Source organism: Colobus angolensis, unplaced genomic scaffold (genome assembly GCF_000951035.1).
Source record: "Colobus angolensis palliatus isolate OR3802 unplaced genomic scaffold, Cang.pa_1.0 Scaffold266, whole genome shotgun sequence".
NCBI classification, from domain to species: domain Eukaryota; kingdom Metazoa; phylum Chordata; class Mammalia; order Primates; family Cercopithecidae; genus Colobus; species Colobus angolensis.
Window position 1 is genome coordinate 4,288,372 of NW_012115888.1, and position 18,896 is coordinate 4,307,267.

At 41.9% G+C, this 18,896-nt stretch overlaps 1 protein-coding gene across 2 annotated transcripts in view; it reads right to left on the reverse strand.

Annotated features, from left to right (window-relative positions):
* FBXL7 (F-box and leucine-rich repeat protein 7) overlaps positions 1 to 18,896 on the reverse strand; it is a 446,617-nt gene extending 427,721 nt beyond the window's left edge. The window contains exon 1 of one of the 2 annotated variants that reach the window (XM_011947457.1): positions 18,635 to 18,896. In XM_011947457.1, the coding sequence (XP_011802847.1) occupies positions 18,635 to 18,671 (37 nt within the window). In that variant the 5' untranslated portion in view covers positions 18,672 to 18,896. Of the gene's footprint in view, positions 1 to 17,624; positions 17,911 to 18,634 lie in introns of those variants that run through there. The other variant, XM_011947459.1, reaches the window with a different exon arrangement.

The following is an 18,896-nucleotide window of genomic DNA, read 5'->3' on the forward strand; positions in this document are numbered from 1 at the left end:
TTTGAGATGGAGTCCGCTCTATTGCCCAGTCTGGAGTGCACTGGTGGCACGATCTCAGCTCACTGCAGCCTCCACCTCCTGGGTTCCAGCAATTCTCCAGCCTCAGCCTCCCAGGTAGCTGAGATTACAGGCACACGCCACCACACCCAGCTAATTTTTGTATTTTTAGTAGAGACAGGGTTTCACCATGTTGGCCAAGCAGGTCTGGAACTACTGACCTCAAGTGATCTGCCTGCCTCAACCTCCCAAAGTGCCAAGATTACAGGCATGAGCCACTGTGCCTGGCCACAGGGCCCAGATTCTAACTCATGTTGGTTGGCTCTGAAGTTGCTTAAACAGCAACTCCCACTGTATCCTTTTCTGGCTTCCTCACCGGACTGCAAGTTCCTAGGGACAAGTAATGTTTCATTCATCATTGTTTCTCGTGGATGGGCCAAACAAGCGCTAACACGTAGAAGGAGATTAATAAATATGTGCAAGCCAAAGGAATTAAGAAAGGAATGAACGATTTAGATGAACAAATGCCCAACTGTATTGGTCCCTGAAAAATCCTCTCAGATACTGGGTGGGATGTCTCAAGGAGAGAAGAAGGTCCTGATTCATTCTCCCGGCCTCAACAACCAACTCAAGGGAAACTCAAGTCAAACAGAAAGTTAAGGTGCAGGAGTCAATGTGGCACCCAATTGCCCAAACTAAAGTCCTCTACAGGAGGATGGAGACCTCTAGAATCTTTCATCTTCTCAATCCCTTCAACCAATTCGTCACCAAGTCCCGTAGCGTCTACCATCATTTCTTCTCTGAAAGCCATACCCTCCTCTGTAGGCATTGTATCCCAGCCACAATTCAAATGTTCCCCTGTTCTCCATGAGCTGCCCTGCCTACCTGCCATTGCACGTCGCTGCTAGGGTGTCGAGGGGGCTCACGAATAGCATCTCCCTTCCCCTGCCAGGTCCAAAACAAACTGAGGAAATAATAAAAAGAAGTGGCAGGTAGAAAGGAAAACGGCACCTTCACTTCTGGTGAGTCTAGTATGAAGGTTGTGGTTTTAGGTCTACAGCAAAGTAGCTAAAACTGAACCTGTGGCCGGGCACGGTCGCTCATGTCTATAATACCAGCATTTTGGGAGGCTGAGGCAGGTGGATCACTTGAGGTCAGGAGTTCGAGACTACCCTGGCCAACATGCTGAAACCCCGTCTCTACTAAAAATACAAAAATTAGCCAGGCATGGTGGTGTGGGCCTACAATCTCAGCTACTCAGGCGGCTGAGGCAGAACAATCACTTGCACTCAGGAGGCAGAGATTGCAGTGAGCCAAGATCACGCCACTGCACTCCAGCCTGGGTGACAGAACAAGATCCTGTCTCAAAAACAACAACAAAAAAAAAAACAAACACACACACACACACAAACTGAACCTGTATCAGCAGCAAGACGCCAATACTAGTCTACCAATGGGCAAAAGAGCTCCCCCAAGATAAGGGTGCTTCCTGAGGGCAGCTCTCTCCCAAGAGGAAAACAGGATGCAGCTGAGATGTCAATTTTATTTCTCCCAAATTCACAAATCAGGTAAGTACTCCAGGCTGTGAGTTAAATTAATGATGGTCTTTCATGTGGAAGTAAACATAAAGAGTGGAGAAGGGTCCCCCATAACTCCTGTAATCCACATGCCTCCTCAGTGACCTTTCTAAATCAATTCAAGGCTCCCCTTGCTAAACATTTGACAATGGACTCTCCTGCCATCCACCTGCCTTCATGTTGCTTTCACCATCACTTGAACCTGCCTGCCTCTCCAGGTGTGAAGCTCAGCTCACATCACCCTTTCCTCCCCACAGAGCCTACGACTGGTTCCTGCCTCCTCATCTGACCTCATGTTGTTCCCCCACTGCCTTCCCAGCCACACCCGGCAAGCTGTTACTCTTCCCAGATTCAGTTCTAGGTACACTCAGATAGCAAGTCCTTGTAAACACCCAGAGCCAAAGCTCACCACGGCCAGGCTGGTGTCTCTCACTGAATGCTTTAGTTTACCTTCCATGGTTCCTCCAGTACTTTATTATTTTCTGCCCACCTGACTGTGGGGGACGTCCCTTAAGTCAAAAACAACTCCTTGTTTTATAAAACTCTCAATATCTATGTATTAGTCCGTTCTCACGCTGCTAATAAAGACATACCCGAGACCAGGTAATTTATAAAGGAAAGAGGTTTGACTGACTCACAGTTCAGCATAGCTGGGGAGGCTTCAGGAAACTCACAATCATGGCAGAAGGGGAAGCAAACGCGTCCTTCCTCACATGGCAGCAGCAAGTAGAAGTGCCGAGCAAAAGGGGGGAAAATCTCCTTATAAAACCATCAGATCTCGTGAGAACTCACTCACTATCACGAGACCAGCAGCATGGGGGTAACCACCCACATGATTCAATTACCTCCCACGAGGTCCCTCCCACAACATGTGGGGGAATTATGGGAACTACAATTCAATATGAGATTTGGGTGGGGACACAGTCAAACCGTATCAATCTAGAATAGACTCTGGTACATGGATACCTACAAATATATTGAATTAAAGACATGCAAGTAACTATATGCAAAGTAAGACATAAAAGTCCCATACGAATAAACTGCCATAGTAGTTCAGAGGGAAGACATAGTGAATGCAGTTAGCAGCACCAGACATATTTTCTCAAAGTACAGAGTTTAGTATTTTAAACAGACACATCTCAGGGAAATCAAAGAAAATTTCATTTTAAAGAATTAACATTGAATTGGGTTTGAACCGAGTAGATCATGATGGGTAATTACATGGGAAGAATATTCCAAGAAGAAATACAGCATGATACAAGACACAAACTTGGGAAAATAAAAGGTATGTTTAGGGAACACTGAGTTTCCTGATTTGACCAGAGTATAGAATAAATATAGAAGAGTGGACTGAAAGAAAGAGAATCTGGCTCACAGAACTCTGTGTATCAAATAAAATAAATTTTGAGTTAATTTACAGACAATTTTGAGTTAATTTACAGACAATGGGAGTCTAAGAATGTTTTCTAAAGGAGTAGCTGGTTAATTATGCCAGGGAAACTACATAAAATCTGGATCCCTGCAGTAGTGATAATAATAAGCTAATCATCCATTTTTCAATTAATTCCAAATTTCTCAGTATCATAGTGATTCTGAGCTTATAGTAATTTGATAATCTCAGTGGAATGTTTTTGAGCATAATAAAATGACTAATAAACTATTCAGTATAATCATGAGAGTACATATTAATTTTTAGTCATTTTTCATCTTGCTTATGATTCAACTCACTCCTGTATGTTTCCTTTACCTAATGAATGTGTACTTGCCTTTGGTCCCTCATTTAGTAAGCATTGCATATTCCCCAATACTCTTAATAAGCAGTAACACGAAATGCTGATTTCGGACAATAACAACTATAACCATCTGCTGCTTCTTCACTATTTTTTCTTCAGTATTCTACTGAATACTCACCAACTATTGTGAGCTTCAGAGATCACTCTTCAAAGCACAGCAGACAATCAGCAAAACAGGACCATGGAGGAATGATTGAGATACCTGTTTTCCACACCAGAGTTGAGCAAACAGATCAGGCAAATGGTCTCTAGACCCATCTGCAGTCAACTCTGAGTTATAGCAGCAGAACTACTCTGAAAATATTCCATGATGGCTCTTCAAAAACAGAATCAATGGCAGTAGCCAGAAACTGTAAGCTTGTTTTTTGTTCTTTTGCCAACTAGTTGTGTGTTATTGGTCAAGTCACTTGAGTGCACAGAATTTGACTTCTTCATCTATAAGATGAAAGAATTAGACTAGGTCCCCAAAAAGAAAACCCGTGCATGTCTCTTAACTGTCAGCTGAAGGCTACCCTTTAAGAATGGCTGAGATTCCCAGGAAGAAGATGACTTGCCTAACAGTGGCATCCTGTCCATCCGTGGCCACTGCCAAAACAGCATCCTATTTCAGTTTCTTTGCTGTCTTATGTTGGGTTCCCTGGTAAACAGCCTCTGAGATGGTCTGAGTGCAGGTGGTTTACTGGAAAATATCCTTGGGATCACCTTACGAAAGGCAAGGGGAGAATGCAAACTGGACAGGGAGAAGGTGGTCTATGATGTAGTTGAACATGGGACTCTGCAAACTCCATGGGGCGCTCTGGATACAAAATGACCCTTCAGAATTGTCCCAAATTGTACCTTCCTCAACTAGTCATTGCATGTGGCTCCCTGCTCCCTCAACCTCCCTGTCTTGGATAAGAGTAATTTCTGGAGAGGCGCTGGGCTGTGAACCTTCAGTGACTAACACAGGGCAGCCAGGGGCAGAGGCATGTCAGTCCTGAAGGGGCCATCGGGACAGACAAGTAGGGCAGCCACTCTATGCATCTCAAATCTTCTGAAAGTAAGGAAAAAAGGGAAGAAGTACGATGAGGAAGAGAGAAATGGATTACAATGAAACACAGCTAGACTAAGAAAATCAATTTTAGTATCCCAAAGCCTTGCTATCTGTATGACCTTGGTAAAGCTGTTTTATTTCTTTGTGCCTCAAACTCTTTGTCTGGAAGGTGCTCTGAGGTCATCTTCACCACTATAACATCCATAATTCTGCTCAGTATTTCATTCTTGGTCAGTGTCCCATTTTGTTACCTACCACAAAGCTTACAAGTATTCCTAACGGGGGAGGGGCATCAAAAATCTCCAGTAGCATTTTTAAGTTCATCTTTGCTGAATGCAAAGAGGTGATTTTCGGCGACAGCAAAATTTAAATCTACACACTACAGTGAACGCACAGCTATCCCAAGATTAAATTAGACTTGCAGGCAGCAACTTGGGAATTTCAACATTAGATTGAATACAATTATTCAGTTAGTTGTATCTTTATTACCCATGCTCCCCCTTGTGAGGCAATTTTCCTTATTGGAAGTAAGGCAACCCAAACCAAAGCATTTAAAAATGATCCTTTTCCTGTTTTTATTATCCTGTATCAAAGAAATGACTATTTGAAGCACAACCAAGGGGAGGGAATTGGTTTTTTATTGCTCAGTTCATGTTGTTATGGCTTTAGGAGTGCAGAAAGACTCCCCAAGGAAATACTGCCTCTCCAAACAAACTTGCAGGGTAATCAACAGGAGAAGTCTTTCAAGAGAGAGAAAAAACAGAAAGAAAAGTATTAAAATATAATTAAATAAGTAAAGTGGATACAAAATAAAATGTGAAAAGTATGTTATTCAGAACAGAAATGTCATTTCTTGAAATTTATTTCAGAGCATTATGCACAATATACATTATCCAAATGAGGCTACATAAATCTTTCTGAGCAGCGGAGCAGCTGTTGATCTTTAAAAATAAAAACTAAAACAACAAATATGAATGTTGCCTATGAATCTGCATTGACATCTGGCACTTCAAAATGAAGGTCACCCAGGCTCGTGTCATGCAGAGTAAAATCCCCTCTACCAGTGAGACATCACATCCATCCATCTGATCTGAACACACATGCAGGAAACAAACTAAAACATACAGCTGCAGGCAGATATCACATCACAAAATGATTCCTTCAATGCAACCACTCCAAGTCCTTTGTTCACAAGGCAGTTGCCTTCATCTCAAGTTCCAACTCCAAAGGCTCACATCTTGGGCTATTTTCTTCTTCTCTAGCTTGGTTATTATGGTGATTCTTTATCTGAAGCTGCTCCTCTAATGGATATCATGTTATTAAACAGTTTAATTGTACTTCTTAAATTCCCTGTAGAAGGCCGGGCGCGGTGGCTCAAGCCTGTAATCCCAGCACTTTGGGAGGCCGAGACGGGCGGATCACAAGGTCAGGAGATCGAGACCATCCTGCCTCTCTACTAAAAAAAATACAAAAAACTAGCCGGGCGAGGTGGCGGGCGTCTGTAGTCCCAGCTACTCGGGAGTCTGAGGCAGGAGAATGGCGTAAACCTGGGAGGCGGAGAGATCCAGCCAATGCACTCCAGCCTGGGCGACAGAGCGAGACTCCGTCTCAAAAAAAAAAAAAAAATTCCTTGTATAAAGATACTGTATTTCTTACCACAAGAAAAAAAAAAAATAGAAACAATGGAGTTTGCTCGATTTCTAGGAAAGGGTTATTTAAATCTATTCTCATGTACGTGTGCATATCCATACACATTACAGGTCAATACTGTTCTTTTTTTTTCTTATATTGGTTACTTTGCTTCTGATTTTAGCAATGCGGGCAGCTGCAGCTAGAGGCAGAAGATCTACTAGACGTCATTCCAGTCACACCAGACACACACAATATTTTTCTGTATTTTGTAAAACAAAAGGAGAAAACTAGAGCTACAAAGCCACATCTGATCAATATGAATCTAAAAGGATTCATAAGCCTAAGACTCTTTAACACAGAGACAGAACATTAAGCCAAAGAAATAATTTATTAATTTAAAGAACAAATGTTTTCTAGATTAATGATTGACTGAAGTTTTCATATAAACCCAATTTCCAAGTCAGATAAAACAAATACTACAAAACAACATAATTTTCAATTAAAAAAATACATAGTAGATTCTACTCAATACTAATCACTGAAAATAGTTAAGTCAACAATACTGTAAATGGGTGAAGCTGAAGAGTCTTCAGCAACTGTCTTTGGCAATGCTTAAAAATACATATTTCATTTATCCTTAAATAGACAAGCAAAACTATTTTCATCTATAAGAAAGTGTAATTATGTTGATAAAAATACAGTTCCAAACTAGAATATCCTCAGAAAAAGACATAGGTCCATCCAGAGAAACTTATTTTTACGAAGGTAAAATGTCCAAGTTTAAGAAAGGTTCCCAGAAAATATGACATGGCGATTCACAGAGTTTTTTCCTAGACTCAATAAAGATCATGGCTATAGATCCATCCTTATTTATTCGTTTAACAAAACTGTATTGAAGACCTACAGTGTGAGGGGGGGTTATAATCACGTGAGTGTGCATAGATGGAAGGACAAGCAATGAATAAACACAAAGGAATAGAAAACAGTAAAAGAAACAGAGATTAAACTAGAGGATAGTAAATGGAAAGTAAAGCAATTAAAGACTAAATGAGTAAGATGGATTTCTATTCAACAATTATAGAAAAGCAATGAGTTCTGATAAGAACTTATCCTAAAGGGCTTACTCCAGAACCTAAACACTTCCAAAGACCTCTGTGAAATGCAGTTATTCAACAACAAAGGATAGAAGACTGAAGAGAACAAAGACTCTTGTGAGGCTGAGGGTCCCCAGTTTTAGAGCTGATTCTCTGATCTTCCCAATAGTAAAATAACTTTCTCTTAACGTCCCAAACAGAGTTTTGCAGAGGAGGGAGGCGCTGCAGAGTTGTTTAAACCAGGAAGTGTACTCTAATGAATAATGTCACTTTGTCATGATCCTTTGTCTTACAGTAATTCACTCTGCATTCTCATAATTTACCATTTCAAAGCTGCACTTCTGGGTTGTGGCTCTGTGTTTTGAGATGACCAACAAGGACCCAGACTTCTCTATTCCTAATAGAGCTGCAAAAGTGATGAAAGGATCCCCATTTTTCTTTGCAGGTCCCTATTTTCATCTGCCAAGACCTCAGTTTCCTCATCTATAAACTGACAATAATGATTAATACCCCTCCCACCAGTCCTGTGATGATAAATGAGATTAATTCCTGAAATGTAATTTACAAAGCAACTTCACAGACATAATCATGGAGAAGGCTGGGCCAGGGACTGGTGAGAAAGAAGGACAAATTCTCCAATATATATAGGGATAATTCCCCATAGCATCTGCTGTTTTAAATTTATAGCTTTGAAACCAGAGGAAAATATAAGGTATAAACTCTCAGGTATTTAGAACAGAAGTTAAATGTGTACACTATTCTCAGCCCTCCATGAGCCTTTGCTTGTGTGTAGGCACAAAGGCTACCCCAGGTAAAGGGTTGTCCCAGCGCAAAGATCAATTAAAAGTTACTAATGTCCTGGAGAACCTGGAGGACAGCCTCTCAGCTCTACTTTCACTCTGTGGACTCTAAAGAATATGCTCATCATTTTATATGCTAGAGTTATTACAGACATTGGATAGCCTGGCAATTTGCCAGCAGATTGCTGCCTAAGAAGCAGTTAATTTTTCCTCTGGAAAGGAAGCAAAACAAGTTAAAAGATTCCCTCAGAAGATGCCTTTCATTTTTGATCACCTAGTCCATAAAACTGTCATTTGGAGGGGCCACTTCTCAGTCGCTGCAACTCTTTTAAACACACATACAAAACAAAGATTGGGAAAGATTGGGGCTGCAACCAAAGTGAGGGTGATGGGCAGGGTGAGGAGGGGCGTGGTCTCCAGAGCAAACATGGGGAAATCGGGTGTGACTCAGCCACACACCAGCTGTGTGCCCTGGGTAGGGAGCCGGCATCTAAGCTTCTGTGTGGGTAACTGTAACGTGGGATCGATCATCAGTGCCAGCCTCAATGGCTGTCCTTAGCACTACCTGAATGACCTAAGGTGCTCTGGGAGGAAGTGGCACCAAGTAAGAGCTCAATAACTGCTGGCTATGATTATTAAAATGATTGAAAATGGAATAAACTTGGCAATAACCAAGCCTACCAAATATCTATTAATCATTTTTGTCCTGTAAGTTTTCTTCTTAAGAGTTAAGTAAAACATCAATTTTGTTCTTTTTACATTAGAAGGCAATTGATGCTCTAATTCCCAATCTCGCTGAATTTGTCCTGTTCTCTCCTCTCCATATTTTATGTTCTTTCTTCCCTCCCTGAGCTGCATACCTTCTCTTCTTCCTGGGGTCTGAGTTACCACTGACAGCTGGAATGTGTGAGACCTGCCCTTGGTCTTAAGACCTGGACTTAACCAAGATGCTTCCACTACTTGACCTCAGTACTCAATAGAACCAAAAGGTTCAACTTCACATATAAGCAGACTTTTCCTGACTTCTCCACCTTGCCAAAAAGTGGCTTACTTACAGCAAAAGGGCCAATCCACAAATATCAGAGAAATTCCTGAAATTTTTCTCCAGAAATTTTGACTCCCTTTTCACTGCTACATCTGCATGGAAACTGCAGCAAAGGAATTTACCACAGAAAGGGTAGCAAACAAAAAATGTTTTAATAACATTTCTGCACATTGCTCAAGGCTTCTACAGTTACAATTATGAGTTCATGCAGTGTTAACAACTGTTTTTCATTTTGTTACTGGTTTAAGAATTTAAAGAGGAATTGATAGAACAAGTACATGTAATTCACAACCTAATAGAGATTTGCAGTTCCAGAAACAGTCTACACTTCTTCAACTACGGAATGGGAAAAATGCTGACCATGTGCTTATTTTTCACTACCCAGGAAAATTCAGAGATGGTCAGTGATTATTCATGTCAAAAGTTTTAAAGCTGTCCCTCTCTGGGGTTTTAACTAGCACGTTTTAGAAGTATCTGACCATCAGCGTCCACTGTTATTCACTGTGGTACACAGGCTGGGGAAGCACCCAGGCAGGCCAGGTTTTTCTGCCCCTTTGCTGAAGCATACCATGGTCTTCACTTACACGGAACCCACAGGAATCACCTTCCATGAACTAAGCCATATGAGAAATGGAACATGATGGTTTTGGGGATAACCAGGGAGAATCTCTAAACAAAATATTTAGCTTTTCCCAAGAGCCTGTGCTCTACTTCCTCCCTCCCAGTTACTCACTTTTTTTTTTTTTTTTTTGGTTTTGGGGTTTTGTTTTTAGAAAACAGGCGCATCTTTTAGACATTTCAGGAATTAAAGACATTGTCCAGGGTTGTCATTATTTAGAGGGTAACTCAATTCTTAGGCACACTTCCCACTTCTCACTCATGTCCACATTTAACACACTGGGGGAGTAGAGTCTTTTATGGGAATCAGGAAGATTATCTTGTTCAGAAATCACTGGCCTCCATGCCTAGCTTCTCAGTTAGACTCTGAACTTCCTTAGAGCACATCTTATTGTATCTAGAGATTAATGCAGTAAGATATGAAAGAAGAGGTCTGAATTTCTGTAGCTACAGCAGGAATAAAAAAAAAAAAGAAGCTACATTCTGAGGAAGTTCCACCAACACTGATTTTATTACCAGGAGGAAGAACTGCCACTCTGCGTCTCCCAGCAGACCCTGTGCTATACAAAAGTGCCTCAGAGCTCCCTGAGAAAGATGCTCTTTTTGTATGATTCTAGTCAATGTGTAGCTTCCGATCAAATATCACTGACCAATAACATCAATTAAAAGTCTTATCTCGAAGTGAAAAAACTTATTCAAGTCATTCACCATAAACACAATTAAGGGTCTTGCTTCAGGTTTAGTAGATCTACGTGTTTTAGGGCAGTAATAAAAGTAACAATAACAAGTTTAGTTATAATAACAAGCAACAAGTTTAGTTGGTATCCATTACTGCACTGAAAATAGGATATCATTTATCAAATCCAATTTTTGGTGCAGGTTATATCCCACCAAAGGCAAGGAAATAAAGAAAATTGGTAGATGTTCAAATTAATATCTAAATATATTTAGATAGACATAAATACGTATGTATAATACACTCACATGCATAATTAGCCCAGAGAAAGTGAGGGAAGTATCTAATCACTAACTAATATCACAGAGAAGGACTGATGAGAAAAAGTAGCAGCATGACTTAGAACTAATAACCCTTCATCAAACATAATCACATGTGACAGAATGTTTCCTAGGGAACGTGGTTCAGGGTCAGATAGTTGATCCCCTTACTCAATGCAGAAATCTCTAGCACAATCTCCTCCGCTGTAATGACCACCTTTCTGTTTGAGAGGGCTCACTCTTTCCTTAGGTAGCCCAGCTACGATTTGGGCAGCTCTAATCATTAGACAGATCTTCCTTAGACTGAACCAAACACAACTTCTTGTAACTTACATATATTCTTTGTTCAGCACTCAGAAGTCTAACTTTCTTCATGATAGCGCTTCAAATGTTATTTTCTAAGGTACAGATAATGTCCCAACTTACAATTTTTTTTAACTTTACCACTGTGCAAAAGTCATGCATTGAGTAGAACCTGTACTGTGAGTACCCATACAACCATTCTGTTTATCATTTTCAGCACAGCATTCAATAAATTACAGAAGATATTCAGTACGTCATTACAAAACAGGCTTGATGTTGTATGTTTTACCCAAGTGAAGACTAATGTAAGTCTTCTGAGAATATTTAAGGTACGCTAGGCTAAGCTATGCCGTTGGGTGGGTTAGGTGTATTAAATGCATTTTTTGACTTAAGATATATATGTTTTTTGAGATGGAGTCTTGTTCTTGTTGCCCAGGTTGGAGGGCAACGGTGTGATCTCGGCTCACTGCAACCTCCACCTCACAGGTTCAAGCCATTCTCCTGCCTCACCCTCCCGAGTAGCTGGGATTACAGGCACCCATCATCACACCTGGCTAATTTTTGTATTTTTTAGTAGAGATGGGGTTTCACCATGTTGGCCATGCTGGTCTCAAACTACTGACCTCAGGTGATCCCCCCGCCTCGACCTCCCAAAGTGCTGGGATTATAAGAGTGAGCCACCGCACCCTGCCTGACTTAAGACTTTTTTTTTTTTTAATTGGGACATAAGCCTGTCATAAGTCAAGAAGCATCTGTATATAAGTATCTAAACTTCATTTATTCCCTTCATCCATTCAAGAAATTTATTCACTCTAGATTTTATTCCAGATGCTGTCACATATGTTATTACATCCCTAAGGCCATCTTAAAATGTGTAATACCTAGACACTTCTACCAAACAGCTAGCCAAAGTTATCTAAGCAGCTTTCAGACATACCAGTGGATATAGCCTCAGGACAAAAGTGAATCTTAATACTCAAAATCAATCCAGAATCCATTCTATTTCAAAAGGCAAAGAGAGTTAAGATAGTTTATGTCAGTTGATTTCCAAGTGAAAAGAAAAGCTACCTCTACTTTGTTTTGCTTTAAATGTGCAAAAAGGTTCCCCAAATCTCGAAAAATACCTTCTCATTGTTAGACCAAATATGGTATTGTTAGCTGCACTAATAATTTATTTGAAACTAATAGTGGAACAGTATCACTTATCTCTGACTTGCATCAGAATGAAATGAGTCGCTAGAGGCAAAAGATGAACACGTACCTCTACTCAGAACTAGAGTGACTTTTTGAGATATCTTAGGCCAATACGCACATATCCAATAAGTCAGGTAGCATTCACTAGTCAAAGCAATAATAGGATATCACCTTTGAAGAGCACACCCTGGGCCTTCTCCTTCCTTCCCTTAAATGAAGTCACAAATCATCTGTTATAAGTGGATGAAACAATATTAGCAAAGAATCTAGAATGCCCAGTGGCCAGACTGACCCTGTTGCATTGTATTACTAGCTGACTACAGAAGACTGATAATGTTGTACTTTGCGCAAAATGATAAATTTATGCCCTCACACTTTGCAAAGGAGTGAATGATTATGCCCTCCCAAAATTCACATGCTGAATCTCTAACCCCAATGTGATAGCATCTGGAGGTGGGGCCTGTAGGAGGTAATTAGGTCATAAGGGTAGAACCCTGATGAATGAGATTAGTGCCCTTAAAAGAAGAGGCCAGAGAGTTAGCTTGCTCTCTCTCCCTCACAGCCATGCAAGAATACAATGAGAAGACGGCAATCTGCAACTCAGAAGAGGGCCCTCACCAGAACCTGTCTGTGCTGGAACCCCAATCTCAGAACTCCAGCCTCTAGAACTGTAAGAAACAAATTTCTGTTGTTAGTAAGTCACCTGGTCATGGTACTTTGTAATAGCAGCTTGAACTGTCTAAGACAAGCATAAACTGCACAGAAGCCCCTCTTATCCACAGTTTTACTGTTCAGTGTCAGCAACCCATGGTTGTAGTTCAAAACTAGTAAGTAAACATTTCCAGAAATAGACAATCCCGAAGTTTTAAATTCTGAGTTCTTTCCAAGTAGTGTGATGAAATCTCACACCATCCTGGGAGGTCCAGCATCTCCACAATGTAGACGCTTCCTGCCCTGAAGTCACGGAATAGCCATCTCGGTGATCGAATGGACTGTGGAGGTATTGCAGGGCTTGTGTCCATGTTGCCCTTATTCTACCTCATAATGGCCCCCAAAGTGCAAGAGGAATGATGCGGGCAATTAAAATATGCCAAGAAGCCGTAAAGGGCTTCCTTTAAGTGAAAAGTTGAAAGTTCTTAAGGAAACAAACAAACAAAAAAATGTATGCTAAGGCTGCTAACATCTACAGTAAGAATGAATAATCTATCCGTAAAACTGTGAAGGAAAAAGAAATCCCTGCTAGCTTTGCTGTCCTACCTCAAACTGTAAAAGTTAGAGCCACCATGCATGATAAATGCTTAATTAAGACAGAATTAAATTTGAGGGTGGAAGAAATGGACAGAAACATTCCGAATGACTGCAATCAGGTTCGGCACTCTCCAAGTTTTAGGCATCCACTGGAGTTTTTAGAATTCATCCCCAGCAGATGTGGGGGACACTTCTATGCCCCTCGGTTTATCACAGTGATTAAAAGTAGCAGCCAGCATGCTACCTGGATCCTCAAAGCTCAGCCCCTCATGTCCTTCAGGTCTTGGTGTAAAAGGCAACTTTTCAGTAAGGCTCATGGTGCCTGCTCTAATTAAAATGTAATACCCTCCACCCACATTCCCAATCATCTTGACCTGACAATTTTCTTTATTCAGGGACCTGAGCCCCTTGTAATGTACCACATGGTTTACTGAATTACTGTGTGTGGGTGTTCACTGTTCCAGTTCCCCTTCCTCCCAACACATAAGCTCACACACACACAAGCGTTTATGAATGACAAGGACAGGATCTTCACCTGTTTACTGACTTATCCCAAGAATCTAAGAGTCCTGGGCCCATAGCGGGAAGTTAAAAGTTAACATATATTTAAGTTGAACGAATGAATAAATGACTCTGGGCTTAGATAGAGCTGGCCCCGGGGTCCCCATTCAGCCTACACTGACTGAGCGACCTTGGGAAAATAATCATCCTCTCTGGTACTGTGTTCCTCATCAGTAAAATGTAGAATCTACAAGTAATTACCCCATAAGATCCTTGCAGGGATGAAGTGGGTCGCTGCATGGCAAGTGGCTTAGAATTATGCCCGGACATGGAAAACTTTCAATAAACGTTAGCTGCCATTGTTATTATAATTTCAAGATATGTTTCCTGAGGTGGCAATGGATTTGTGAAGATTTATGCTCTCAGGCAACTGGCTCTCCCCTTATCTGACAGCACCGATCTGAGATGGTGACAGGAACTCACTGCCCTTGGTGGAGCAGCAGAGTTACAAAGGATCTCGCCCCTTCCCTATGGCCTCTCATCAGTCCCAATTTAACAATATCCTCAGCTTTGCAAAGAAGCTGTTAACAGTGCAAGGGGTACTGCCTCTGACCTGCTGAAGCAGAATAAACAAGACATTGAAACCACCGAGTAAGTGATGGTGAGGCTCAGAAACCTTAAAAGGCAGGGAGAGCAGCTTCTCTTTTCCTACTTGAACTGAGATTTATTTGGCTTAACTGGAGTCAAAGCTAATGGTTCTAATGACTTTGAAGCACCCCAACTTATTCTCCAGATTTCTACACATGGACTTACGCTTCATGGAAGAAGATATATACACACACACGAAAATCCCTCCATAAAAGAATTTACCAGACCATACTAATTACGTAGACGTTAGCTTCATCCCTGGAGTAAAATCCAAGTCTCTCTAATAGCAATAGGAGACAGGGCTGCAAATTAGACCAATAACCTGAATATTCACTAAGGATTTAGGAAAACAAAACAAACAAAACACTTTGGAAACACCCATTATCGATTCACACATACCTTTGATCTATGGAGAAAAGCAAGGATTTCAGGACTGGTTGAGTTAGAAGAGGAGAAGGAGGCTCGTGAGGAAGATAGACACAAGAGATCAAAAGGGATGACAAAAGTGGGAGGCGTATTTACTGATTTCTTAGCAATAATAGTCTTAACTTCCCTGTTAGTTATGTCTTTCCAAAGTTAATCTCTATGAAGTGGTCCCTTACGGCATTATAAGAGCAAAATGAAATGAATGACTACACATTCAAGGAATAGTAATAACAAGTAATGTCAATAAGAAATTTCTCTCTTCACTTTAGAGAACAAACACCCCAGAGTTGATGCTGGAATTAAATTCTTAGACTCCCAAGTTAATGCTCTGTACTCTACACAACAAGTTCTCTCAGCTTTAACGTGCATGTGATAAATGATGGAGTAGTGTTGCATTTTTGACAAGCTCCCCGGTGATGCGGATAGCGCTAGTCCTTGGAATACACTGAGTTGGAAGCCTCTGCCCCATTACATCTGCTAAGGTAAGCCTCGTGAATAATTGTTTTCAATGAAAAGGTATTTTCCAAGAGCAGAAGAAAATGAGATTACCAACAGAATACTGACGTGTTAAAAGTTCTAATAATTCAACAATATTTGTAATATTCAACAAACATTTGCATAGCAATGTCAACTGTCATTATTAAGTAAAATATACTTAAGTTGCAGATTTTTGAAACATACACAAACACCAATATTTTGGAGTCGAGCAATCTATTAAAAGAAAAACTTCAGCTGAATTAAATCTAAAGGAATTTAATTGAGCAATGAACAATTCGCAAATCAGGCAGCCCCCAGAATCACAGTAGATTCGGAGAGACTCCAGCACATCCACATGGTGAAAGAAGATTTATAGACAAAAAAAAAGGAAAATGGCATACAGAAATTGGAAGTAAGGTCCAGAAACAGCTGGACTGGTTACAGGCTGGCGTTTGCCTTATTTAAACACAGTTTGAACACTCAGCAACGTACAACTGGTTTAAGTATGGCTGCTGGGATTGGCCAAGACTCAGCTATTTTTTTGTTTGTTTGTTTTCTTTTGTTTTTTGACACTGAGTCCTGCCCTGTTGCCCAGGCTGGAGTGCAGTTGCGTGATCTCGGCTCACTGCAACCTCCATCTCTCGGGTTCAAGCGATTCTCCTGCCTCAGCTTCCCAGGTAGGTGGGATTACAGGCATGAGCCACCAGGCCCGGATACTTTTTGTATTTTTAGTAGAGACGACGGGATTTCACCATGTTGGTCAGCCGGGTCTTGAACTCATGACCTCAAGTAATCCGCCCGCCTAGGCCTTCCAAAATGGCGGGATTACAGGTGTGGGCCACCGCGCCCGACCTGTTTTCAATCTTGCCTACCTATTAAGTTAGGTTGCAGTTCATCCACAAGGGCTCAAATATAGAAGTACAGAGTACTTCTCAAGCCATATTTATTTTGCTTTAATAAATCTCTCACTGTATTTTATTGGTATGCACTCATGGATAATTTCCTCCTTACGTTTGAGATACACTATACAGAAAATCCACTAATTCTATAAAACTGTCTTAATTTTCAGTCAGCTTTGATAATGAAGATACTATGTCTAGGGGTTGCTTTTACTTTCTTTGAAATGTTAACATTTTAGATAAGAAAGATGGCACTGATACACCTGAGCCCAGCAGATTATTTGCCATCTACCATGGAATAACAAAGTTGACCATAACCCATTACATGTATTACATCCCTACTTAGGAGGAGCCACAGTATAGCTGGGGGTTAAAGAAGAAAAAAGAAGGTCATGTTACTTTTATTTCTGTTTTCCTCCCCTGTAACAGAGGAATCTCGATGCATCTGAAGAAAGCTGATGAAAACTAAACACAGTGTGTACCTCTAGCAAAAACTCACAGTAAAGCTTGTACTGTAAAGCTTCCTATTGGTCCTCTTGTATCAGCTGAGCACAAGAGGTTTTTCCTATAAAAAGTCCACAGTGCATCTAAATCTGATCCCAGTAAAATTTCACTTCGGCTGAAGTGAAAATGCAGAGGTAGCATTTAAGGATAACAGCTGGAGAACATTAGTTCCCTGTCTCTCCTTTTCTCTCCCAAGGGTTGAAAATTCTGCTGTTCAGACAGGAAGTTGTCATATACCACACACTGCACAATACGAGAATGCTGGGATATAAGAACAAGTTGCAGAGGATTAGAAGGGCTGGGGTGGGAGGCGGGTGGGGAGGGGGGACTGTTCAAGAAAGAACTCATAGCACTGATTCTATGTATCTCTTGGGTTGTCTTTTTCCTCCGACAGTGTTCGACTAGCATATACCTAGAATTGACAAGCACATGCTACAATTATGTCCTGAAAGCTTTTTAATAACTCAGAGTAAGAAGGCTTAATCACTTACTTTTCCGCAAATTTTTATATTAACTCTAAGACGCTTTGGGGAGTGGCCCAGATTCTGCAATAATCTTTTTTGGCATACTTTCACATTTGCTATCTAAAAAGGCAGCCTTTAACTTTAAAAAAAAAAAATAGTCAAAGAAACCCTCAAATCACTGCCTAAGATAAGGAAATATACATAGATACACACACACACACACACACACACATACACACGCACATATGGAAGTCAAAACATGATGATCTGGAAAAAGAATGACTTAAACAAAAGGTTCTTGTGGATATGGTTTTTGTAGGGTCGGTTTCTGCTGTAATTTCACAAAATTGCTGAGAAACGAGGAGAGACACCCACATTCTGTGGCCACAGCTCAAAGTTTCGAACAGGATGATAAGAGTTTCCTCCAGGCCACATGCTGAATAGCTAGCCTGCATTCCTACCAGTCTGCAAGCGCTGGCCCCTCCTTTGCAACCAACTGTCCTCTGGGGGCGGGCTGTAAAACGGACCCAGTCTCTTCCACTCCTCTTCAGCCAAGCCCACTAGACACAAACCTTCTTAACTTTTGAACGGCAGAAAAATGCCTTTGCCTTATGCATATCAGGGGCTAGCTGTTAATTGGGATACAACGCTACGGTTTTATGCAGAGTGGGAGGAGGGAGGAGAAAGGAAGGAGAAGCCAACCCAGACATCCATCATCCTTTTAGGAGTAGGTGGAGTTTAAAGTTTCCCCAACTTCCAAGTTCCCACTTGACAGGCAATATTTCTGTGCAATTTCCAGCCCCACGTAACAGATGGTCCTTTGCCCGCCTCGAGCCCCGAGAGAGCCCAGACAAAGCCCCCAGCCATTCCACGCCTCGCAGGACTGATAGGTGCTTAGTTTCATGAAGCTGTCAGAGCAGGGGCAGCGAGCAAAGAATGGAAACTTAACTTCTCCTTCCAGAAGTTTTTCCTGCTACAGTAGAGTCCAGGGGGCTGGAGCACAAAGGCCCGGTAAACTTTTCACTGAGTTATTTTTCAAAAACGTCTTCCGCCATCTGCCAAACCATCATCTCCTAAACCCCAGATGCCCAGGGAAGGAAGATTGAGGCACATGTGCTCAGAAACACAGCAGAGATGCAACTTGAGCCTTCCCAAAGCCAAACTGGGAAGTTGCTTAAAGAGACCCCCACGGTGGAAAAGCATCCTCGGGGCGCCTGACCTACTCATTGGTCACTCTCTGCCAAAGGCGAAGGTGGTGACCCAGACAGGGTGCCAAATGCGGTGCGTCACGGCCGCGGGCGAGAACCTCCCTTCCCAGCCGGGAGGGCGAGGGAAAGGGGAGGAGGGAAGCGATCCGGGAGTCTGAGGACGGGCGGCCCACTCACCCTCACTGCCGTACTGTTTGCCATTGTTCGCGCCCATCCTGTCGCCGTCATGCCCGCCGTCTCCCGGGACACTCCATAGCTGCGGCGCACCTCCTGCGCGCTCGGCCCGAGGAAAGCCCGCCCGACGGGACCGTTAGCTGCACATCCCCCCCCACGCTCCGGGGCCGACCTCCGGCCTGGGGAGGTCCCCGCACTCCAGTGGGAGGGGGTGCTCCGTCCCCTCCTGGCACCCCCGGTGGCTCCAGGCGGGGCCAGGCACAGC